Here is a 25,074-nt window from a genome sequence, read left to right as displayed (position 1 = left end):
ATGAAAACTGAAAATGCGTAATGTTTCGAAATTATGCTAATTATGTATTTATGCTCTATCTTGGGGTATTACCAATCGTGATAATATTATGAAGGTGTAATTGTGTAATAAACGTCGTGGAAGCGACTTCTGGAATCCGGTCTTTATTTGTCTTTCATTCACAACACTCCTATCTTACTCCTTCACGCTGCTGACAGCGTGAGAGAGAGACACTTGCAGCCACGTGGCAGCCTGGACCCCGCTCCAGCGTGGCCTCACCCTCCGTTCCAGATCTGACCACGTGTTGTCTGTCTCCACCCCTTTTAATACCCGGGTCACGTGGTACCTTTTCACCAATCCTGGTTAACCTCTATGGAATCTTCTCGACTCCATCGTACGTTCCCAGGACCGCGCCCCTGACTTGTCCCCCCATTGGCTGTGGCTAAAGCCAGCAGATCCAATCCTCTTCTTACAGATGTCACCTTCCCATTACGTCAGGGCCACGCCCTTAGACTTCCCCCCATTGGCTATGGGCCAGGACCGGTCGAGCCAATCATCATAACGAGGTGTGATCCATCAGCAACCCGGATATATCCTCACATTACATCACCCCCCCCCCGCCCCCCCCCCCCCCCCGTGTAAAAAGTCAGCCGTCTCGGATGGGAAATGAGTGACAGCCCGAATCCCTTTGAATAACATCTTAGGGCGTCCATGATGCATTAACAAGGTAAGGGGAATAGGCGCCAACGCGCAGAGGAATTAAAACAACCGACATACATTAGGGGGCGCCCCTGTTGCGCAGTAACACCGGGGCGACAGACCGCAAGGACAACAGTATTAGCAAATTGGGAGAGACTTCGACCGCGTACGCGACGCCGGACCCTCTCTTCCCCTCGCGCATGGTTGCCTCGCCGACTGTTCAGCAGGTGGTGGTTGCAGTGGAGAAGAAGAATTTTCGGTTTCTGTTGTGTCTGGGACAGGCCCCGTTGGAGGTGGAACGTCCGAGGTCTCGTCGTCCTTCAAAACCTGTGTGTTTGCGGGGGGTAGAACACAGCCCCGCTGGAGATCAATTGGCGAGACAAGTGGCACATTTGGCACGCCAGACCCCGGCAGGTCCACAAGTAGGGATGAAGGGCCAGCACGCGGGTCAACATAGGGCTTGAGCCGCGACGAATGAACATACCAACGACGTTGGCCGTACTGGATGCGAACACTGGGGATTCCGAATGTCCACCAGCCTCACAGGCCCCCGCCAAGGCCTGTGCAGTTTAGGGGACGTACCCACTGGCACCTGAGGGCAATGGAGCCATGCCATATCGCCCACCGACCAAGGCATGTCAGTTCGCGATTGACACGCACACACATCTCGTTCCTTGCCTGCGTATGGGCCGTCGCACATCTGGCGGCCTCTCGCGCCTCCGTAACCCGTTTAAGCGAGTCCCGCACGTGGTCAGGCAAGGAAGGGGACGGTTGTTTCCCCACTGCACCAAGTTGCACATCAATCGGTGGTACATTCTCACGGCCATACATCAGGAAAAATGGCGAATATCCTGTGGACGTGTGCGGAACCATGCGGTATGCCACCAGGATGCCCGGTATGTGCAAGTCCCAATCGGTTTGTTTTTCACTCACTGTGTGGCAAAACATGGCCGAAAGGGTGCGGTTAAATCGTTCCACCATGCCATCCGTTTGCGGATGGTAAGGGGAAGTGTGGATTTTCTTTGTACCCAAGGCAGAGCACACGCCTTTGAGCAATTCAGATGAGAAGTTACGTCCTTGTTCTGTGAGCAGCCCTTCAGGTGCTCCCTTATCCATGACGTACCCATTCAAGAAAGCCTCGGTGATGGATGAGGCCGTTTGGTCAGGTAGAGGCCAGGCCATAGGCCAGCGAGAAAAGTATTCGACCCCGACAAAAAGGTATTTATTTCCCCTAGTCGATGGAGGGAACGGACCCAGGATATCCAGAGCAACCAGCTCATTAATACGGGACACCTCGATCGATCGTAGGGGCGGGACATAATTTTGACGTGGTGGTTTCCGCTTCGCACAATCATGGCCAAAAGAAATCCTGCTGCATCGCGGCCAATGTTTTCTGCACGCCAAGGTGCATCAGCTTGTCGGCGTGCAGCGCGCGGATCAGATCGTGGCGAAGGGACGTCGGCACAACCAGGAGTGAACGGACCGACAACCCATCCGTACACATTAGTAATCCCGCCTGGCCCCAAAACAACTGCCATTTCCATCCTGCCAAATGAGATCTAGGTTTCCCGACCAATTCCCGCAGTGGAGCCAAAGAGGCGTCAGCCTCTTGCTCGCGTAGCCACACCGAGTGCGGAAAATGCAGCGTATTGTCCGTGCCAAAGGGGTACATCCTGGCCTTCATCCTTTGACATCGCCCCCATGACCGGACAGGGCGGGGTAGGCAGCGCCGAACAGCGGTGCGTACCCATCAGACAGGCGCAGGGAGGAGTCGCGGAAAACCTAGAGAGAGCGTTCGCGTTGCCATGGCAAGTACCCTTGCGGTACGTGATATTGAAGGAAAACTCCTGCAGCGATTCTAACCACCGAGCCAATTGACCGGACGGTTGTTCCAATTTCAAAGAATATTGCAAGGCAGCATGGTCAGTGCGCACGAGGAATTTCCTTCCATACAGGTACGGCCGGTACTGGCGAACAAAATGGGCGATTACCAGCAATTCCCATCGCGTCACGCAATAGCGCGTCTCGGCAGGAGACAACCCTGCTGCCGTATGCCACCACTCGCTCGACCCCGTCTTTCCGTTGCGACAAAACGGCCCCTATGCCGATGTCGTTAGCATCCGTGTCAAGGATGAATGGCTGGGAAAAGTCTGGGTAGTCGAGTGTCGGAGCGGTGGCCAGGCGATCCCGGAGAGATTGAAAAAAGCACTCCTCTCCCGGGCCCCATTAAAATCTATGATTCTTCTTTGGTTCTTTCGGTAAAGTCACGTATAAAGATAAAATAATAAATTAAATTACATACTAGCATACGACGTTTCGATTGCAACACAAGCAATCATCATCAGGTATAAATTAAATAGAAAACACAAATCTAGTATACTTAGAAATGTAATGTAATACAACAGAGAGTCGGATAACATAACAGTCAACACCCTATCTGGTTGATTACGTTCTTCCTGAGAATGCTAAATTTGAGAGATAGATTAAACACAGAACCAGCAACATAGACAGACATATAAGCAGACAGATATCACAGAGATACATAGAGAGAGAGCAAACATAGGCACAAAGAGAAACTAAGCCTCTGTGTCGAGGCCTTAAATAGAGAAATGGGGGGCGGGGGTGGGGAGAGAGGGAGGGGTTAGAGAAATTAGCATGTCCATGAGTGGAAACGGTGAGTGGCAAGGTGTAAAAAGCTTGAGAGTGTGACATCGACCCAGGTGACCCACAATTCCCTTCAGGAGTGCAAACATGGGTGCGAGTGGATGTGTGATGTGTCAAGACCTGCCGGGTGTGCGATATGTACCAACTTGCCCGAGGGTGCCGTGGATCTGTGTCCGGTGGAGGAGATGGAAGTCGGCCCGACGGGAGCTGAGGAGGTTGAAGTCGCAGCGGCAATCCCGGGCGAAATGGCCTCGTCGGCCACACTTAAAACATGTGGCTGCCGCCGCCCGGCGATCGGTCCCCGCTCGTGGACGTCCGGCCCTGTCACGCTGCTCGCGCGGCCAGCGTTTCGGGACCCAGCGAGGAACAGCTGCCATCACCTCGTCGTCGTTGGAGTCGTTGGAGCCGTGGACGACACGACGTGGAGCCCATCCCAACAGTGGCCCGTATATCTCAGGATCTCTCGTCCATGCAGCCATCTGGTCCCAGCGTTTGAGGTTGAACTTGGCGTCCAAACAGCGCGCCGCCCATCGAGACATTAGCGGTTCGTGGCCGCACACCGGTAATGATATGTTAAGTTCCTGGGACAACTCAATCATTCTAGAAAGGATGAGAGGATCCAGGAGATCGGCTGACCATGGCAAGCGCCAACAGCGCCCCTCGGTAGGCCAAGGGCGATTCATCCGCTCCTCGACGCCACTGCATGAATTTCCTGGTAGCCGCCATCGGCGGCTCGTAGAACTCCGCCATTTCCGCGAAGCGTCACGCAGCGTCTTTTTCTTACTCGCCGAGATGGAGCGGAAGACTGCCAAGGAGACGTCGTCCAATAGCGTGGGCAGAGCCTCCAGCGCTTCTGCCTCCGTCCATCGCACCGACCGAAAGGCTGACTCGAACCGCCACGTGAACGCGCATCAGTCGCCCCCGGTGACAAATTCTTTAATTTGAGGAAGGCGATGGCCGCGGTGAATATCCGAGGCCTTGGGCGTGTCAGATCCCGCTCCCCGCGCAGCACGCGGCTCCGTCAAGATGGCGTCCGGTGGCCGCGTGGCAGCAGCCCCGCCCAAAATGGAGGCCTCTCACTCCGCGGCAGGAGTAATGGCGGACGGCGTTTCCCGCTGAAGATCTTGGTCATCGGCCCTTGGGTGAGTTCCACATGGCCGACCGAGGGCCGCTGATGACGCGACCGCCATTGAAAGATTTAGCAGGATCGCACGGAGCGACTCTATCTGCTCCGCCACCCGACGTCACCCCTCGTCCACAGCCAGAGACGTCGCCTCGCCGGCCTGTCGTCGATGCGTGGTGTCGGGGAGAGCGGCAGACGGCGGTAGAGGACTCGTGGCTCCCAGCAGCTCGTCCTCATCCGCCTCGACATCTTCATCCGATGGAGGATCCGGTGGGTTTCTTTTCTTGAGGTGCTTGATCTCAAGAAGCACTTCTGTCACCAATGTAATAAAGGTCGTGGAAGCGACTTCTGGAATCCGGTCTTTATTTGTCTTTTGTTCACAACACTCCTATCTTACTCCTTCACGCTGCTGACAGACAGCGTGAGAGGGAAAGAGAGAGAGAGAGACACGCGCGGCCACGTGGCAGCCTGGACCCCGCTCCAGCGTGGCCTCACCCTCCGTTCCAGATCTGACCACGTGTTGTCCATCTCCACCCCTTTTAATACCCAGGTCACGTGGTACCTTTCCACCAATCCTGGTTAACCTCTATGGAATCTTCTAGACTCCATCGTACGTTCCCAGGACCGCGCCCCTGACTCGTCCCCCCATTGGCTGTGGCTAAAGCCAGCAGATCCAATCCTTTACTTACAGATGTCACCTTCCCATTACGTCAGGGCCACGCCCCTAGACTTCCCCCCATCGGCTATGGGCCAGGACCGGTAGAGCCAATCATCGTAACGAGGTGTGATCCATCAGCAACCCGGATATATCCTCACATTGCAATTGTATGAAGTTATGCAAGTGTATATAATTATGCGAATTAGGCTCTGCTGCGTTGTCTTGGGGTGTATTACCAATCGTGATAATACATTGATTGATTTAAAGCTTTTGTGACTGCAGGAATTCATATTCTTTGGATCTTTCGGTGAAGTCACGTAGATAGGTTTTTGTTATTTTCTTTGAACCTATCAACGTGACTTTACCGAAAGACCTAAAGAATATAATACAGTCTTTCTCGCTTGAACGTTTACCGATTATGTTTTAGTGTGTTTATGTCAGATCTCAAAATTCAGATCTCACCGCAGGATACAGTTCTTATAATTATGATTATTACGCATGAACTTAGGAAGGGACACTCAGACTCTTCTACGTTAAGTAACTTTAATATCTTAAAACAAAACACTCTAATATGCAAACTCTTATGCTAAGAATTGTCATTCCAGTACTCCTGGAAATGTCCTACTCATTGATCCGTACAATCAGAGGCGTAGCTAGGGGGGGTACATGTGTCCCTGGGCGCCAAGGTAAAGGGGCGCCAAAATGAGGCTTACAACATTACATTATACCTTATTGCGGCGGGCGCGGCAGCCTGAAACTACAGCACAAATCAACACCTCAACCTAAAAGTTTATATATCCCGCCACACACAGCCTACATGTCATGTAATTACATTTTGGTACGCGCGCCTATTAAGAACTTACATGGAAGAACGTCCCAAACAACAGACAGGCGCAGTCTTTCAGCCTTAGTCACTGGCCTGTTTTTTGGTGGCGGAAACTACGACGGCCTGAAACACGCTGGAGTGCACGATCACAAGCTGTTAAAGCTATCTATGAAGGACTGGATGAACTAGTAGGGCTGCTAGACAAATTATCGGAGGACGTAACTATGACGCCTGAAACCAGAAGTGATGCAGAACAGTTGCAGGCATGCGTATTCAATTTTTACTTCATAGTTTTATTACATTTCTGGAATGTCATTCTTGGAAAAAAAATTCGTGTTCAGAAGCGCTTACAGGATCCTACTATGAATTTTAAGCAAGCAGCAACTGATCTTGAATCTTTGGAGCATGAATTTGTCAAGCTTCGTGATGATTTGAGCCAAGTTGCTGTAGAAAACGCCAAAACAAGATGCACAGCCTGGGGGATCGATGTGGACAGAAGAATTAGGCGACGTCGGAAGATGCCAGGAGAACTGGCAAGAGATGCAGGACTTTCAGCAGAAGAAGAAATTGTGCGCGTTATGAAGAGCGTATTTTATCGACTTCAACAGGAGATGTCAACACGGTTTTTACGACTAAAAGACCTGCACACAAAATTTGGATTTCTGCTGGACGTCAAAACTCTTCTATCCGACACAGATGTCGATGCAATTCGTCGAAATTGCACAGATTTTGGAAATTTCTATGACACCGACATCAATGGCTACGAACTTTTCACAGAAATTGGAGATTGCAAAATGCTGCTCAGTAACCGGAATGAAGTTCTACCAGTAACTCCTTTGGATCTTCTTGGTTTTATTGTGTTTTATGGAGACGACATATTTCCGAATTTGCAAATTTCACTGCAAATTTTATTAACAATAGCAGTTTCAATTGCAAGCTGTGAGCGGTCGTTCAGCAAATTGAAACTTATTTTGTCGTATTGGCGTGCTTCAATGGGACAAGATCGTCTCAGCGATCTTGCTCTTCTTAGCGTTGAAAGAGAAACATTGGAAAAAACAGATGTTGATTACGTGATTGACCAGTTTGCGACAGTGAAATCAAGAAAAAATAATCTTTTGTAGACTGTCAACCAGTCTACGACAGTGACTGAGTGAGCCATGTAATATAATTTCTATAAATTTGCTTCTTTAAATACAATGTTTCATTAAAATTTAAATTGTTATTCCTTATTCGATGTAATAGGAAAATGTGATTAAATGGGGGGGGGGGGCGCCAATTTTATAGTTCGTCCCCGGGCGCAAAATATCCTAGCTACGCCTCTGCGTACAATTAGCCCTCAATGGTTACGTTTATTAACTGGATAACAGAACAATCGGCTAATTCCTCAGAGTAAAGCGACCATACACGCTGATAGAAAAAAGTCCTTAAGAATCTGTTTCAGTATTCATACGAACAGTAGTAAAGAAACATGTGCCCAAGGCCAAAGTAGTTTTCAATGAATTCATTGGTAAGATGATGCAATTGATCGAAATGCCCTGGAACAATAGTGTGCGGCAGTGTGCCTGTTTGCCTTATATATGCTTATCAATTGGCTAATGGGCTTGAATTGATCCGTGGGCAAGATTCCGTGATCAAAAGAAATAAATCTCAACACAATAGTATTCCTGTGAGTGTGTAGATTCATAACATCGATGCTAATAAATGTTTAGCGTCAATTAATGTATTGCTAAAGCTATGCAATTAACGAACCGATTGACTAAAATACTTCTATACGACCATATTCAAGCAGCTCAATGGACCGAACAATGTTTTCCATGATCAGCTAATAGTTAACGCACCACCTTAGAATGGCCCTTTTCGAAACAAAGATCACTTTTGGAGCAATATTATTAGTCCCGATTTGTGTGTTGTGTGTGTGGGTGTATTGTCTTCGTGCTCAACTCTTTGAGTGAAGCCCGCGCCGAGGTGGGGCTTTCCTTGTGTAATGCGGGCATAAACGACCTCCCGGAAGTGACGTCATGGGGGGAGGAGTTACGTCACGTGGGAGAGGGGGTTCAGGGCTATAAGGGGAGAAACCGGAAGAGGAGGGGGAGTGATCGGAGACTAGGAAAGGGTGAGGCCACGCAAGGCGGAGGTGAGAGAGAGAGTGGCGAGATCGCCACATACCCGGACCACGAGGTTCGGTTCCGTCGGCCAACGGTGACCGACCCCGGAGCAGCAGGAGCAGCGAGGAGGCTGCAGAGAGCAGCGGGTCTGCAAAAGGGGAGTTGAGCAGCGAAGGTCTGCACGAGGAGTTCAGCAGCGGGGCTGCTAGGAGGGAAAGTGGGCTATGTGAGCGACAGCAACCTGGGGCTGCCGAACGAAGAGTATCTAGGGGAGTGCCGTGAGGGAAAAGCATAAGAACCCAAATAAAGGACACGGAGACAGAGAGAGCGTCCGAGTTCTTTATTACACTGGTGTCAAAAGTGTAACGGCATGGCAAAACAACTGAGAAAAAAGAATATTCCGTCTCCAGCATCTGCTTCATCTTCCGACGACGATGGCCTTCCTCCAACGGTGGACCTGACTCCGATGGAGGACGAGATCCGTGCTGGGACGAGTGCGGGTCCGGGGGTCCAAGATGTCGCCGCGTCGGCGGACCCGTCTGCACCGAAGGACGCGGATTTAAGATGGAGTCAGATGGCGGAGCAACTTGAAACACTCAAGAACGTACTTGCACAGTTGTGTGAGCTCGTTACGCCGAGGACGGCGTCGGAAGGAGACGTTGGTGGTCCGCAGGAGCCCGCTTTGCCTTCACTGTCAACGCCATCGGCCACGCGGCACGAAGACGCCATCTTGGGCGTGGCAGGCGAAGAAAGGCGGGAAGCCGCCATCTTGTCTACACCACGTTGCGACGCCATGTTGAACATGCCACCAGATGAGTCATCGGCTGGAGAGAGCGCGCCAAGAAGTCGCAGTCGTCACCTAACAACTGTCAAAGAATTCTCCATCGGGGGCGATTGGAGTGCGTTCGCCTGCAGATTTTTGGCGGCGGTGCGCTTGGCAAGGTGGACTGACGCGGAGGCATTAGAAGTTCTGCCGACTCTTCTCGATGACGCGTCTGTTAGATTCTTTCGCTCTATAAAGGCCGCGAAGAAGAAAACGTTGAGAGGTGTGTTCGACGAAATGGCAGACGCTTACGAGCCACCGGATGATGCTCATCGCCGGTTTGTTCAACGACAACGAGCACCCGAGGAGTCTCCGGTGGCATATAGGGGCGCGGTACTGGAGCTGGCTATGGCCGCATACCCGGAGACGGAGCCTGACCTGCTGGAACCTCTCATCCTGGGGAAGATGCTGGAGCTGTGCATTCCTATGCCGGTATGCGGTCACGAAAAGCTCACATCCCGGGCTGCGGCTAAATGTCTGGATGCCCAGTTTAACCTGCGCTGGTGGAAACAAGTTACGGCGTGGACGGGGGGGCCCATCGTCGAAGGGGGAGCCTTGGGTTGGGACCCCAAGAAGGCAGTTTATGTGCCTGACGAGAGGAGCCCGCAGGAGCTGTCAGCCGCCGCTGCTCCGTGGCCGGGCCGCGGTGGGCCGGGACCGCAGGCTGCGCCGCCGATACGGCCGCGTCAGGACGGGGTGCCCGCCGCGCGGCGCAACGACATCGAATGTTTCCGCTGCGGGCGTAAGGGCCATTACGCCAGGGACTGCTGGGCCCGCGTCCCTGGTTCGCCCCAGCAGGAGGCCTCGGCAGCGGCCGCTCCAAGGAAGGATTCTCCAGCACAGGCAAGTCGGTGCGCACCAGACACCCGGCAAGGCTTGACACCTCACTCATCACCGTTGTCATGCGATCCGGGTGTTGTTAATAACGGGAGGCCATTGACTGCGCCTTGTCGCTCGGTAACGCAGTGGCGCAAGTTGGCCCGGCGGGTCGTCGCGGCCGCTACCGGTTCGTCCACCGTACCTGGGTCGATACAAGGGGTGGACGTACGTATTTTGGTGGATTCCGGAGCGTCCACGACCATTATTTCGGATGTAATATTCCATCTCTTGAACATCCCACCTGAGGCCGTGAGTCCGGCTTATGCTTCCTGCGTCGCTGCGAATGGGGGTAGCATGGGCATTGTGGGCCAGGTGGACGCTAACATAGCTATCGGGGGTGTGTCGGCCTTGGGAATTGTATTAATTTCGAGGTCTCTTGCGGTTCCTTGTTTGTTGGGGACCGATTTTCTGGCCAAAATTCCCATTCTAATTACAATTAATGAAAACTGCATTGAATTACCGGAAGGCCGTAAAATTGCATTTTTGCCGTCGCCTTGGGGGCGACCTGCTCCTGTCGCCCAAGTGCAGGCGTTGTCCGAAGAATCTGTTGATATTCCACCTGGCTCACAGATGCTCATTCCTTTGCGTTATCGGAAGCCTGTACCTGCTCGCCAGGGAGCTATTGGGGTTTTGTTGTCGCCGTCCGCCACCATCACGGGTGGATCGGCGCTAGTTGGGGCACAAACTATTGTCCGGCCAGACCAGCAGCCGTTTTTGCAGGTGCTTAACGCGAGTACCGAAAGCGTGTGTGTGCCGGCCGGTACTGTTGTGGCACATGCCACTACTGCGTTTACAGCTCATGATGATCTGTCCAGCCGGGGTGTTGTTGGGGGTGTTTCAGGGCCCGGAGCTGCAGATAATCGCTGGATCGCTGAATTGTGTGGGGAGAATTCAGCCCTTTCCGGGGAACAACGTTGTGCGATTCGGAAATTATTATTGAGTTATTCTGATGTGTTTAGCTCCGACGATTTGGATTTGGGACGCACCTCGTTGCTTTACCATCATATTGACACAGGGGACGCTGCCCCTATTCGGTTAAACTCGCATCGGATGAGTCCGGCTGAGCGAGAGCATGTTCGAGGGGCAGTGGATGACATGTTGGCTGCGGACATAATATCTCCGTCTAACAGCCCGTGGGGCGCGCCTGTTGTTTTGGTTAAGAAGAAAGATGGCAAATTGCGATTTTGTGTAGATTTTCGCAAGTTAAATAAAGTGTCGGTGGCAGATGCATACCCCCTGCCGCGTATGGACGACTCTCTCGATGCCTTGTCGGGGGCGAAGTTTTTTTCAACGCTAGATCTCTCTTCGGGCTTCTGGCAGCTCCCCCTTGACGAGTCCTCGCGGGAGAAGACTGCTTTCCGTACGCCGCAGGGGTTATTCCAATTTAACTGTCTTCCGATGGGGTTGAATGCGGCCCCTGCCACTTTTCAGAGGTTGATGGAGTTGGTATTAACGGGGTTGCAGTGGGAGACATGTCTGATATATCTAGACGATATTATCGTCTTCAGCCGCACATTTGACGAGCATTTATCGCGGTTGAAGGCTGTGTTCACCAGGATGCGTTCTGCTAATTTGAAATTTAAGCCTAAGAAATGTCACCTACTGCAACACTCCGTGCGTTACTTGGGGCACATCGTTAGTGCGGACGGGGTGGCCACGGATCCGGACAAAACTGCGTGCGTCCGTGACTGGCCAACCCCTGCCACGGTGGGGGATGTGCGTCGGTTTTTGGGGTTCGCCTCATATTATCGGAGGTTTGTTCAAAATTTTGCTACGATCGCGAGGCCTTTGCATCTCCTTACGGGAAAAGGACACAAATTTGCTTGGGGACCGCCAGAGGAGGCGGCGTTTCGAAGCCTGCGCGATCTATTGGCTACGGCGCCGACGTTGGATTATCCTGATTTTGAACATCCCTTCATTCTGGATACGGACGCGAGTGACACGGGCATTGGGGCGGTGTTGTCTCAGTCCAAAGGTGGTGTGGAACGCGTGGTGGCGTATGGTAGCCGGGTTTTGTCTCCCGCTGAAACCCGCTACTGCGTCACTCGCAGGGAACTTTTGGCTATTGTTTTTTTTCTCCGCCAATTTCGACCGTATCTGTACGGTCGTTCATTTATTGTTCGCATGGATCATGCGGCCTTGCAGTATGCTCTTAAGATGGACCAACCATCCGGCCAGCTGGCGCGGTGGTTGGACACGCTGCAAGAATTTTCCTTCCAAATTCACCATCGGAAGGGAGTGCGTCACGCTAATGCGGACGCACTTTCCAGGTTGCCGCAGCGATCCCCTTGCGCGTGTGCGTTGGGGACGCATAGGTGTGGCCCGATTCAGCGCCCCCCTCAGCCTGTCGCGCTGGCAGTCGAAGTGCCTGAAGCTCCGCTTGAGCCGGGGCCGGCTGATGGGGGACCGGCTGATGGGATTTTGCATCTCCTGAGGTCTGTGTGGATTCGGGAACAAATGTTGGATGATTCTTTGGTAACGTTACGTAAGCGGCCTGTGAAGGGGACTGGGGGACTCGGTACGGGGGGTGTGCCGGAAACCGCTCTCCGTGATGGGCTGCTGATGTGGAGGGAAGGGATACAGGAACGCTGGCGTCTTGTTGTACCGGTATCATTGCGGTACGAATTGATTAGAACTCTGCATTGTGACACGCTTTTACATCTGGGGGTGCAGAAGACCCTATTGACGCTGCAGCGAGATTACTATTGGCACGGCATGACGACGGATGTCGTCGGGCACGTCCGCGCGTGTCCCGATTGCGCCCGCCGGAAGCCACCTAAACATCCATACGTGCCGCCGATACAATCTATTCAGGTATCTCGAGTTAATGAATTGGTGGCGGTAGATATTTTGGGACCCTTTCCGCCATCCGCTAGGGGCAATAAATATTTGCTAGTAGGGGTGGAGTACCTCTCCCGCTGGCCGATGGCCTGGCCTTTGCCTGACCAGTCAGCGGCGTCTATCACAGACGCCTTTCTATTTGGGTATGTTATGGACAAGGGGGCGCCGGAGAGGCTCCTTACAGACCAAGGCCGGAATTTTTCGTCTAAATTGTTGGGGGAGGTGTGTGCGGCTCTTGGAACTAAAAAGATACGGACATCTCCCTACCACCCGCAAACGGATGGTATGGTTGAACGGCTAAATCGGACCCTGTCCGCCATGTTGTGTCACACGGTTAGTGAAAAACAATCAGATTGGGATTTGCATATCCCTGGGGTGCTTTCAGCGTACCGGATGACGCCGCATGCGGCTACAGGATATTCGCCGTTTTTTCTTATGTACGGTCGTGAACACGTGCCGCCGATGAATGTGCAGTTGGGAACCGGAGCGAGGGGACCTCCTAAGCCTCTTCCTGATTATATTCAGGACACCGTTCGCCGTGTCACTGTGGCGCGGGAAGGGGCCCGCATGGCTACGGCCAAAGCCCAGGCCCGGAACGAGCGGTGTGCTCGACGTTCAAAGGGGGAATGCCCCTGGAAAACGGGGGACCTGGCCTGGCTCCATTGCCCACAGGTGCGGCCAGGTACCTCTCCTAAGTTACATAAACCATGGCAAGGGCCGGTTCGCCTCATCGAGGTTCCCAACCCACAGTCGGCGCGTGTTCGGTTTGGATCTCGGCGTTGGTTCGTCCACACATCTCGGTTGAAACCATACGTGGCCCCTCGATCTGATGCGTCATCTCCTGAGGTTGCCTTGCCGGGGTCTGTTGCTGCCGACTCACCCTTGCCTGTGCCCGCTGACCTTGCAAGAGCGCCTGTCGTGCCTTTTACAGACAAGCCGGCCGTGACGCCGCAGGAGAAGGGAGACTCGGCTCGGGGTGCGCCTACCATGGCTGCGGAAAGTCTGAGACCCGCAGCCCTTCCAACCCCGCCGCGAACGCGATTGCGGGACACCTCTGACGCTGGGCCTTCGAGAATAGGGGACCGTGACGTTGGCAGGCCTCCAATAGCGACAGACGAACTTCAGCCTGTCGCTCTTAAAACCCTGTCATGTTCCCGCTCGGCGGGAGGGCCGCCGACCATCCGGGACGGCCCGGCGACCCGCACCCGCTCAAAATCCCTCACATTTCGTTAACTGTTGTGTTGTGTTCTTGTTCTTTCGGTATAGTATTGTATGCTTCGTGTCCTTTTTCGTATTCGGTCGTGTTCGCCCGCATTGCTTGTTGAAGTTGTGTTCAGCCGAGGTCGGCTGGATTTTCTCTACGGGGGAGGGTGGTGTAATGCGGGCGTAAACGACCTCCCGGAAGTGACGTCATGGGGGGAGGAGTTACGTCACGTAGGGGAGGAGGTTCAGGGCTATAAGGGGAGAAACCGGAAGAGGAGGGGGAGTGATCGGAGACTAGGAAAGGGTGAGGCCATGCAAGGCGGAGGTGAGAGAGAGAGTGGCGAGATCGCCACATACCCGGACCACGAGGTTCGGCTCCGTCGGCCAACGGTGACCGACCCCGGAGCAGCAGGAGCAGCGAGGAGACTGCAGAGAGCAGCGGGTCTGCAAAAGGGGAGTTGAGCAGCGGGGGTCTGCACGAGGAGTTCAGCAGCGGGGCTGCTAGGAGGGAAAGTGGGCAATGTGAGCGACAGCAGTCTGGGGCTGCCGAACGAAGAGTATCTAGGGGAGTGCCGTGAGGGAAAAGCATAAGAACCCAAATAAAGGACACGGAGACAGAGAGAGCGTCCGAGTTCTTTATTACACTTGTACCGAAAATACCTCGGTTTGCTTGCCTCCTGGGCGATGAGTCGTGTGTGTGTGTGTGGGCGTGTCATACACACGGCGCTCTCTCTTGATAGCAGCTCCAAGCTTCTCCACTGCTGGATGATTGTTGCGGTGCCCGATATCGCTCGCAGCTCGTCCGCTGGTCGCCAGCGCTGACACTTAGGGGTTAATTTTCGAAGGCCGTAAACAAAAAGTTAATGCATTTGGGTGTGCATAAAACATTGGCGACGTTGAAAAAGGACTTTTACAGGCCCGGGATGTAGAGTGATGTCCTCCTGATTAGAGGTTGTGTCGATTGTGCGCGTCGGAAATCTCCTGCCACGCGACCGCAGATTCCGTCACAGTCCATTGTTGTGTCACGGCTGAATGAATTTGTGGCCCTGGACAATTTGGGTCCCTTCCCGGTCTCCCAGAGATGGCACAAGTACCTCCTCGTGGGGGTCGAATATTTGACTTGTTGGCCTATGGCCTGGCCCTTGGTTGACCAGTCAACTGCGTCTATAGCCGACGCCTTTGTGAATGGCTATATCCTGGATAAGGGGGCCCCGGAGCAACTGCTCACGGATCAGGGTATGAATTTCTCCTTCAAATTGCTCCAGGATGTATGTGAGTCTTTGGGCAGGCGGAAAATACGCACCTCACCGTATCATCCGCAGAGTGATGGGATGGTTGAGCGGTTGCATAGAACCCTCACCGCTATACCAGCAAGTGACTGGCGGACAGGGGTCCTTGCTGCATACAGACTTGCTCCCCATGCCTCGACAGGTTTCTCACCGTTTTATTTGATGTATGGGAGGGAACCCGAACCCCTTGTGCAAGTTGAGTTGGGATTGAGCCCCCTGCGGAAAGGTTCAGAAGTGCTTGACCCCATATTGAAAACACTGGAGCAGCTGCGGTTGGGCTGTGAAGCCGCTCGGGTCAACTTGGCCCGCAGACAGGCCTGTAACGAGCGGCTGAAGGGTCATGAAGGGCCCGGAATACCGTGGCAAGTGGGGGACAAGGCTTGGCGTCATTGCCTCCAGGTGCCTGTGGGCACATCCCCGAAACTGTACCGTCCCTGTCATGGGTCGGTCGAGGTCATTGAGGTTTGGCGGTCACAGTGTGTGTGTATACGTTTGGGCCGGCGGCACTGGTTTGTGCATCCTTTACGGTTAAAAACATACGTTCTGTCCGGTCCGGTCGATTCATCCCCACATCTGATCGCACTGCGATCTGTGAACAAAACTGCAGGTGTAATTAACTTTTTAATGGCACCCGCACCAGTGTGAGCTTGGGGTAAAAGCGGAGTTCCCCCAATCAGACTGCATTGATGGACAATGCATTCTGTATGTCTCTGTGTGGGCAAAGTTATTGCTGGTATATTGTTTTTGTAGCGCTGTATATATATATTGGTATTTTACTAATAGCAATTTTGACTCCCTAGGAAACAATGATGTCAAGAAAGAGAAAAATTGACTCGGAGTGTAGGATATTTAAAAAACAGTGGACTTTTTCATGCAGTACAAGGAAAGAGCTGTGTGTCTGATATGCCAGAATATAGTGTCTGTGTTCAAAGAATACAATTTACGTCGACACTATGAAACTCAATATAAAGATAAATATGATTGTTTGGTCGGAGAAGTAAAGAAAAGATAAAATATTAAAACTGAAAAATACATTAACACCTCAGAAAAATACTTTTGTGAAGCAGAAGCAGCTAAATATTTCATCACTGAGAGCAAGTTTTCAAGTTGCCAAGCTAATAGCGTGCACTGGCAGACCATTCGTGGAGAAAGAATTTGTTAAAGAATTCCTTCTTTCTGTTGCCAAAGAGATGTGTCCAGAGAAGGCCGATTTATTTAGTACAGTGAGTCTTTCAGGACCTACAATTACACGGAGGATTGAAGAAATGGGAGACAATTTGCATCAGCATTTGCAAAACTCCACAAAAAAACTTTCCTATTTTTCCTTGGCACTCGACGAAAGCAATGATGTTCGTGATTCTGCACAACTTCTAATTTTTATTCGTGGGACGAATGACTATTTCGAAGTCACAGAAGAGCTTGCTGCACTGCAAAGCATCAAAGGAACAACTACTGGAGAGGACATCTATGAAAAGGTTTGCCAAACTGTGAATGGTTTGGAGCTGAACTGGGCTAAACTAGCCAGTGTGACAACTGATGGTGCTCCTAGCATGGTGGGGTCTAAGAAAGGAGTAATTGCTCGCATTAACCAAGAGATGGACAAACATAACCATTATCATCCAATAGCCATACACTGCCTCATCCACCAACAAGCGCTGTGTAGTAAATAACTGAAGTGGGACTCTGTTATGAAAATTGTGGTATCTTGTGTTAACTTCATTAGAGCTCATGCACTAAACCACAGACAATTTCAGGAATTTCTGTCTGAGCTAAATGTTGACTATGAATATGTTCTGTACCACACAGAAGTCCGTTGGCTGAGTCGAGGGAGAGTTTTGAAACGTTTTTATGACTTACTTCCACAGATTACAGCTTTTCTGCTTTCAAAAAACAAAGAAGTACCAGAGCTCAATGATGCAGAATGGAAATGGCACCTTGCCTTTCTGACAGATGTAACAGAGCTACTCAACAATTTCAATGTGCAACTTCAAGGAAAGGGGAAGCTCATCTGTGATATGCAATCACATGTCAAAGCATTTGAAGTAAAATTAGGCCTCCTCGTCAAACAAGTGAAGGAGGAAAACTTCTGCCATCTCCCCACAACTCAAAATCTGTTAGCGGAAAAACCATTGGTGGCATTCCCAAACAAAACATGTGTGGATTCACTGGAAAAATTGCAAAAGGAGTTCCAATTTAGATTTAAAGAGCTTCATCTTCATGAACAGGACATACAGCTTTTCCGTAACCCATTTTCTATCGACATTGAAAATGTGGATACAATTTACCAAATGGAACTGGCTGAACTGCAGAATTGTGACTCTCTGAAAGACGCATTCAAGTCAAGCAGCCTTCATAATTTTTATGCATCTCTCCCCTCTGAGACATATCCTAATCTCAGGAACCATGCACTCAAAATGGCAACCATCTTTGGCAGCACTTATGTCTGTGAACAGACTTTTTCCACAATGAAACATTTGAAATCTCCAACCAGATCTAGACTAACGGATGCACACTTGCATCACTTGTTACGACTAGCAGTGACAAATATGAAACCGGACATTGACCATCTCATTAGCCAAAAGTAGGCCCATAGTTCCCATTGAAATACTGGCAAGTTTGTTGATTTAACTTTACTTGTTCTTCATTTTAAATATTGTATTTGTTCCCGTTTTGTTTCTTCACTTCAAAATAAGATACATGCAGTGTGCATAGGAATTTGTTCATAGTTTTTTTTTAACTATAGTCCGGCTCTCCAACGGTCTGAGGGACAGTGAACTGGACCACTGTTTAAAAAGTTTGAGGACCCCTGGTATAGACAGAGATAGGAGTGCCTATAACTGGTACGAGAGAGAGTAAAATAGTGTAAGCAGGTGACTTGGAACAACGTGTCCGACTGAGTGATTCTACACGACACTACATTAATTTGTAAAGAGGCATATAAGCATTCATTCCACTGTTATATTAATATTTGCATTTATGTGGTTCTTGCTTAATTGCCTCAGCAACTCAGTTTTGTTTCATATATCATCACAAACACTCGAAGAGCACCCCCAAGTGGCAGCTGCCTATGTGTGGCATAAGGTGACCCTGCTCGAGCCTGCATGTGGGCATGAGTCTGTCATTAGCGGGCGATAATTGATGTGTTATCTCCGTTGTGTAATTTCCGGATAATGTTTAGAATTATCCAAATATTGACCATGACCCCAACATGCAATGACCTATGCGTTTTGAATGACACAATAGTATGTTTTACATCCACTCTTAAGCAGACGGTGCATATTTTGTTTAATGTTACTGGAGTAGCCAGGGGTGCCTGTCGGATTTGAACCTTGAACCTCTGTAATAAATAGAGAATGTGCTACCACTTGGCTTCCCTTAATCTGAGTGTAGACATACTAGCCTGAATGTTTCTACTGGAGCAGATGTTCAATTTAGAGGGGTCCACGTTTCACATGCCTACAGAAGGGAGGCCATTACTGTGGCCGAGAAGAACCGAAGCTTCATGCGGAGTGACAGACCAGGTAGCTTCCACACAGCATAGCGCAGCCGATGAAATGATAATGCCGCCCGACTGATTCGGACCACCCACACAGTGTACACACGCAGTGTAACCCACAAGGTGTACACACACAGTGTACCCGCACAGTATACAAACAGCCTGTACACACACAGTAACAAAAACAACAACCGCCATTCGTCACTAAGTGTTAATGAGCCCGGCACATTATCATAATTTATTCATATTATTGGTTCTTTCGGTGAAGTCACGTAGAAGGGAAATAATAAAATAATACAAGTAACATTCTCGACGTTTCGGCCACAACACGAGCAGCCGCCCTCAGGTGAAGAAGAGAGCTGTCGGAAATAACAGCGTCTCAATGAACGCTGCGAAGCTTGGCAGCCTCTTTCCAGCTGGGTGAAAGGAGCAGAGCACCTTGACAAAGCAGTTTTGGTAGTCATTATATAGTGTAGTGGATACCCAGTTACTTAATGTTAATAGCTCAGCTTATTGGATAGTATATTGAGTACATTGATTATATTGATGTAGTTTATATTTAGTTGTTTTCACGTCGGTTTATTGTATGGTAGTCGGGTAGTTGCAGTTCTTTAGCGTCAATATGCTAAATTCCTCTGTTGATATGTAACGCCTTTGTCAAGGCACTCTGCTCCTCCCACCCAGGTGAAAAGACGGTGCCAAGCTTAGCAGCGTTCATTGAGACGCTGTTTTTCCGACAGCTCTCTTCTTCACCTGAGGACGGCTGCTTGTGTTGTGGCCGAAACGTCGAGAATTAAATATTTATTATTTTATTATTTCCCTTTTACGTGATTTTACCGAAAGAACCAAGAATATGAATCCCTTTAGTCACGATAGCTTTGAATCGAAATATAATTTATTTAGTTACACTGCTGCTCGCTCGGGGAGGGGATTGTGTGAACCCCGCAAGTGACGTCATGTCACCTCCTGCTGGAGCATGACGTCACGACATACCAGGAAGCTTATGCTCTGCGCACGCTCCGCGCACGGAGATCCGTTGTGAGAAGTTTACATCGTGGAGGTTGTTGTGGTTGTTTTTGTTGTGAACCCAGGTAGAGCCTGGCTCATTCTCCCTCTCGTAGTGATATCAATTGAGTAGCAGCGAGTATGGAATCGATGTCCAGGTTGGAACATTACAACGGTTGGCCTAGCCATGCGGGGCTTTGCTTCCTGCCCTCGCCTGATTGCATTTGCTTTTATTCTCTGCTTAAGTTTAATTTGTCTTCACCTGGCTCACTACTTTGAAACTTTGTTTTTTAATTTTACCAGGCATAGACCACTTGAGCTACACCGCTCGTTTTCAGAAGCGACCTGCCCACAACACATGGGGGGACTTTTCAACGTGTGGAAATGTTTATCGGTCAAATACTCTTAACGCGTGGTAATGTTGACTCTAAATGTGCAGGGAAAACCGCAGGATCCGGAGGAAAGTCCACGTGACCACGGAGAGAGAGAGATACGCAAACTCCAAATATACAGCCATAATACAGGTTTGTTTGGGCTACATCGCCTAAATGAATAAATGTGCCGTTAACCCCGCCACCATCCGACACAGCCAATTAGTAAGGGTTTATCACGTAAACAGAACGTGGCCAATGCGTCACTAGTACAGCACTAGTGTGTAGTGTATTGTATAGTAGTGTATAATAGTGTAGTGTACTAGTACAGCATATCGGTGTGTTGAAGAGCCAAGCCACAACATTTACCATCTGAGTACAACGTTTTGACAGTAATTACAACCAGCTTCATCAGACAGCCAAATGTTGTGGCTTGGCTCTGTGGGAATATAAATCGGCTCGTTGGGTTAATAGCGCAGCACGCTAACCGTTGCACTACCGCTCCCCACTCACGCACAAACTTTATCGGAAGTATAGTATCCAGTAATAACTAAGTTTCCCGGCTTAGCTCAGGTCTCAGTAATCAAACATTAAGAGTAATGTCTTGCCATGCTGGCTTTATTATAATTATTTAATTCTGCCAATGAAGTCGGTAAATGTGCGTATATTGTCACGGTTTTGTGGTTGTGTTATACAATAGCAGGGCTTGTTTGTTTCATAATGAGGACAACTTTTAAATATGTTGCCCTTGGAGAGCTTCAGGATAGACAATGTTGGATGTTTTGCCATCTGGTGGTGTTTGTACAATTTGGTTCCCAAAAAAACGTTCACATGCACAAAGTTTGCTTCATATAGATTTTCCCATATTTTGTTTTGCAAGTTTTTTTGTGTATGGTTTCTCAATGTTCATTTCAATTGTTTAGTTTTTTTTTATTTTCCTTTTACCTCATGCCATTATTTAGGTAAGGCTTAAGTATTGAATATCGCACTTTTGGCTTTGCGAGGCACTTTCCCAGATCGTAACCTCTATATTCAAGGGGCTGAGGAGTGCCGATTTTCAGCAGAAACTAGATATCTGCTTTATTGATGTAATTAAGGCATATAGTACCATATAGAGGCTTGGGGCTTTGGGTTCTTTGTTTTTTATGTCTCTGCCTCTGCTCACATTCTTTGATGATTTTTATGATTTTGGGAAAGCTCATCTCAAGCTGCGTGACCAGGAGTCATTTCCTGTTCAACTTGACTTGTGACAGAAATTCACTCCGGCCCCATGCATTACATTACAGAGCATCTTCAATAATTGTCGTTTGAGAAGCTCTCAATGGCCATATAAATAAATAGCATTTGTTACGGTTAAAATTATACGCGCATCGATGCCTGGTTATAGTTAAGGGATCGTTCCCTGGTCAACCATGTTATATCTGCTGATGGTCTGGTAATGGCTACTCAATGAGATGGGGTTAGAGAATCTTGTTCTGTGGCTGGATAATTCCATCATGAAATGGGGCCTTTCGTATGTTCCACAAAAATAAATCATCTGCCTGGGAATTTGATTTCATACAACACTGTACCTGCTCAACTCTTCATGAGTAATCAGGCAGTTCTAAAAGTGGTGGAGGAGTTCCCATACCTGGTTAATGTGTTCACGACCAGCTCTGGTTTGGCAGCCAAAGTCTCACTTAAAATTAGTCGAGCAGCATTCTTTCATTAGACTGTGTAACACTGCGTGGAAGCTGCCTGGACTTTTGCACCAAACAAAGCTGTGAGTGTCCATCACCAAGGACTAGTCTGAGACCATCCTTCTCCCTTGCATACTGGCATCGCACCTGCCTCTCACTCTTCGTACTGTGGATGGTGGGCGCACAGGACGGTGCCACGCAGCCATTCCAGGCTGGGTCCAAATGGGTTACGTGGGTCACCGAGCCACCAGGCCTCATTCCACGAGTGATATCAATATATAATATCTGTAACGAGGCCCCCCAATAGACTGCCCCTGGAACTCTATCGGGCACGTCCCACTGAGGGACGTCCCCGGGGCCCGGGCCAGGACCAGGACATGCTGGTGGGAATATGTTTCTTGGCTTGCTTGGGAATGCCTGGGAATTCCCCAGGAAGATCCAGAGTCTGTCGCCAGGGAAAGGGAGGTCTGGACTGCCCTACTCAATGTGCTGCCGCCACAACCCTCACCAAGACAAAGAGGATTTAGAAATAAACGAACGAACAAAGCTGTGAGTCTTCTTGGCCACAGATATTACTCCTTTATCTGTGGATGCAAAATATTAACTTATTTAAAGGACTGTCTGTTCTGGCTTATAATTAAGACTGGCCAGCCTATGATCCCCTCTATTGAACCAAACAAGATTGTATTAGAACCTTATAGATCCCTAAAATATCAGTACAGAATATAATCAGCGAGTCTCTTTGGCAGGCCAAGCTGCATTGGTTGGGTCATTAATCCCGCATAAACAGACAGCATGCTCAAGGATCTTCTGTTAGTCCAGGTGTTATGAGCTAAACAAGCATGGTATTGGCTTGAGAAGAGATTGGAGGATGTGGAGGTGATCAGACCTGCTGATGACTGGTACCAGGAGTCATGATCGGCCTCTGTGGAGGAGGCCCGTGATATATGCTGCGGGGCAGTTGGAGATATTTGCTCTGCAACAACAGTGAGTTCGGAGGAGCAATGCTCACTTGAATGGGTGGAATGCTGGGTGTCTAAAATGCAGCAAGACAGTGGGAAGCACAGCTGGTGCATCTGTCAATCATCTCAGTCATTCATCCCTTGACACCTGGATCATTCCCATGACCTGCTGACAAGTGATCCACACTTACATGGCATCCATGTGAAATGTATGTGTCGTGAGTTCAACTGAGTCGCAGATGTACACTTGGAGGCAACACATTTATTTAACACCAACACACGGGGTAACTGCCCCTTAACAGAATAACAACCTGTGGTGGTGACCACCAGGCTAACTGCACTAATTACAACGTAACGAGCTACTACGGACGGGACCATGGCTCGGGTCCAGTTCCACGTGTTGTAGACTTGGTGGAACTTAGACGAAGGTTTCTTCAGATTGAACAACAACGCCGGTCCCTCTGGGGGACCCGGCTTATATTCTCTGCGGTGTGGCTGGCTCCGCCTTTGGCCACGACCACCTTCCAGTATCCTCGAGCAGGATCTGGACCCCGACCACGTGACCACCCCAAACCCCCACTTTGGTCCCCTTTGTGCCCTTTCGGGTCAACCAGAGTGCCATGGCCTTTTGTAACCTCATTCCTACGGCCGGCATTCCCACACCCTATCCTGTAGGGCCGGCACTGCATGCCAAGCGTGGTGCCATCCTGCGCTAGCAGTCAGCGCTCACCGAGCCAGTCTAGGGCCAGTACTACACCCACCATCGTGGTATCCGCGATGTCGTTACACCGCACGCCGTGTTTCTCTAGGGCCGGCACTACACAGTGACATCCCGCTATGTCACTACATCTGTAAGAGTTCATTTATGTGGGGAGCGGTGGCGTAGTTATTACACTGTGTAACAAAAAAATGTGTTGTTCCTGGGTAGTTATTTCCTAATTGCCTATGCCTCAAAAGTACAGAAAATGCTATTCCCCACAAACTTTGCTTTTGTGACTAGGACAGTGATATTTAGAAATGTACCTATTTTCAATGATAAAACGGGCGAATTTGTGTCTTTTCGTTCACGTAAAGTCCTGGTCACAAAAGCAAAGTTTGTGGGGGATAATAGCGATTTTCTATACTTTTTAGGCATAAGCAATAAAAAAAAAACACTTTGTACGCAGGAACAAAAATTGTGTTACATAGTATTATGATTGTATTATGAAATCAATAATTAGAGTTTGATTATTTCAGACAACAAACCTAATTGATAAGTTAAAACGTAACTTCTTGTGGGTCTCGGCTATGTTGATTTATCCTCAATTAATTAATTGGTGAAGTGAGAGAAACATTAATACTGAGCAGATGAAGGTGGCCAGGCATGGTTCTGGACACACCACCATCTTTTTACCATGCCAGTGTGTGACAGTATAAAGTTTGTATTTGCAGTAAAGTATATTAACTCTTCTTCATGGTTCTTTCGGTAAAGTCACGTAGAATGGAAATAATAAAATTATAAAAATAAAACATAAAATTATTGTCACGACGTTTCGGCCACAACGCAAGCAGCCGTCCTCAGATGAAGAACAGGTCTGTCGATAAGACAGTCTGAATGACACGTCCTAGGTTTGGAGCGTCTATTTAAGCTGGGAGGGAGGAAGAAGACCACCTTGACAAAATAATTTGCATATCAAGAGGAATTTTTTGCATATTCATGGGAAATGCAGATATGCGACTAGTACTACTTGTGAAATGCGTAGGAGGTTTGGCAGGGGGTTAAAGTCAAGTTTTGCCCGTGCAATATGCAGGACCAGCAGCATCAAAGGGAGGGGATAGGGGGGAGCATTAATAAAGGGAAGGAATGTTAACAGTATGTAGCTGCAGGAACCAAACCACCAATTAAACAACCAAAGTATAAACTACATAGTATCAATATACTAAAAATACTCTCCAATAAGCTGAGCTACCAACAGTAAGTAATACACCACAATTCTATGTCGCAAAAAATATAACACGCCTCAAGCCAAACTTTATTCTCCCACATCACACGGGTCTACCCCGTACTACATACTGCCACAGACAAACCCAACATTAAACCACATACTGTATTACTATACACCACCCTTATACATTGTAATATTACACTGTATTATTCTACCCACCCTACTGCACACCACACTGCTGCATATTCACCAGCTTATTGGAGAGTATTTTTAGTATACTGATGATACTATGTAGTTTATATTTTGGTTGTTTACGTGGTGGTTTGGTTGCTGCAGCTACATAGTGTTAACATTCCTTCCCTTTATTAATGCTTCCCCCTATCCCCTCCCTTTGATGCTGCTGGTCCTGTATAATGCACGGGCAAAACATGACTTTAAATCCCCCGCCAAACCTACGCATTTCACAAGTAGTACTAGTCACATATCTGCATTTCCCATAAATATGCTAAAAGTTCCTCTTGATATGCAAATTATTTTGTCAAGGCGC

General features: G+C 49.3%; 1 protein-coding gene across 1 annotated transcript in view; it reads left to right on the top strand.

The window, feature by feature from the left end:
- LOC133361727 (uncharacterized) overlaps positions 1 to 25,074 on the top strand; it is a 49,526-nt gene that overhangs the window by 5,702 nt on the left and 18,750 nt on the right. The window contains 5 exon segments of the mRNA XM_061580730.1: positions 3,528 to 3,763; positions 4,062 to 4,266; positions 4,604 to 4,735; positions 8,449 to 8,712; positions 9,367 to 9,720. Coding sequence (XP_061436714.1) covers positions 3,528 to 3,763; positions 4,062 to 4,266; positions 4,604 to 4,735; positions 8,449 to 8,712; positions 9,367 to 9,720 — 1,191 coding nt within the window.

Source organism: Lethenteron reissneri, unplaced genomic scaffold (assembly GCF_015708825.2).
Source record: "Lethenteron reissneri isolate LAM-NWPU_2019-01 unplaced genomic scaffold, ASM1570882v1 scaffold_121, whole genome shotgun sequence".
In the NCBI taxonomy this organism is placed as follows: domain Eukaryota; kingdom Metazoa; phylum Chordata; class Hyperoartia; order Petromyzontiformes; family Petromyzontidae; genus Lethenteron; species Lethenteron reissneri.
Note: the sequence above shows the minus strand (reverse complement) of the source record. Positions and strands in the feature narration are given on the sequence as shown.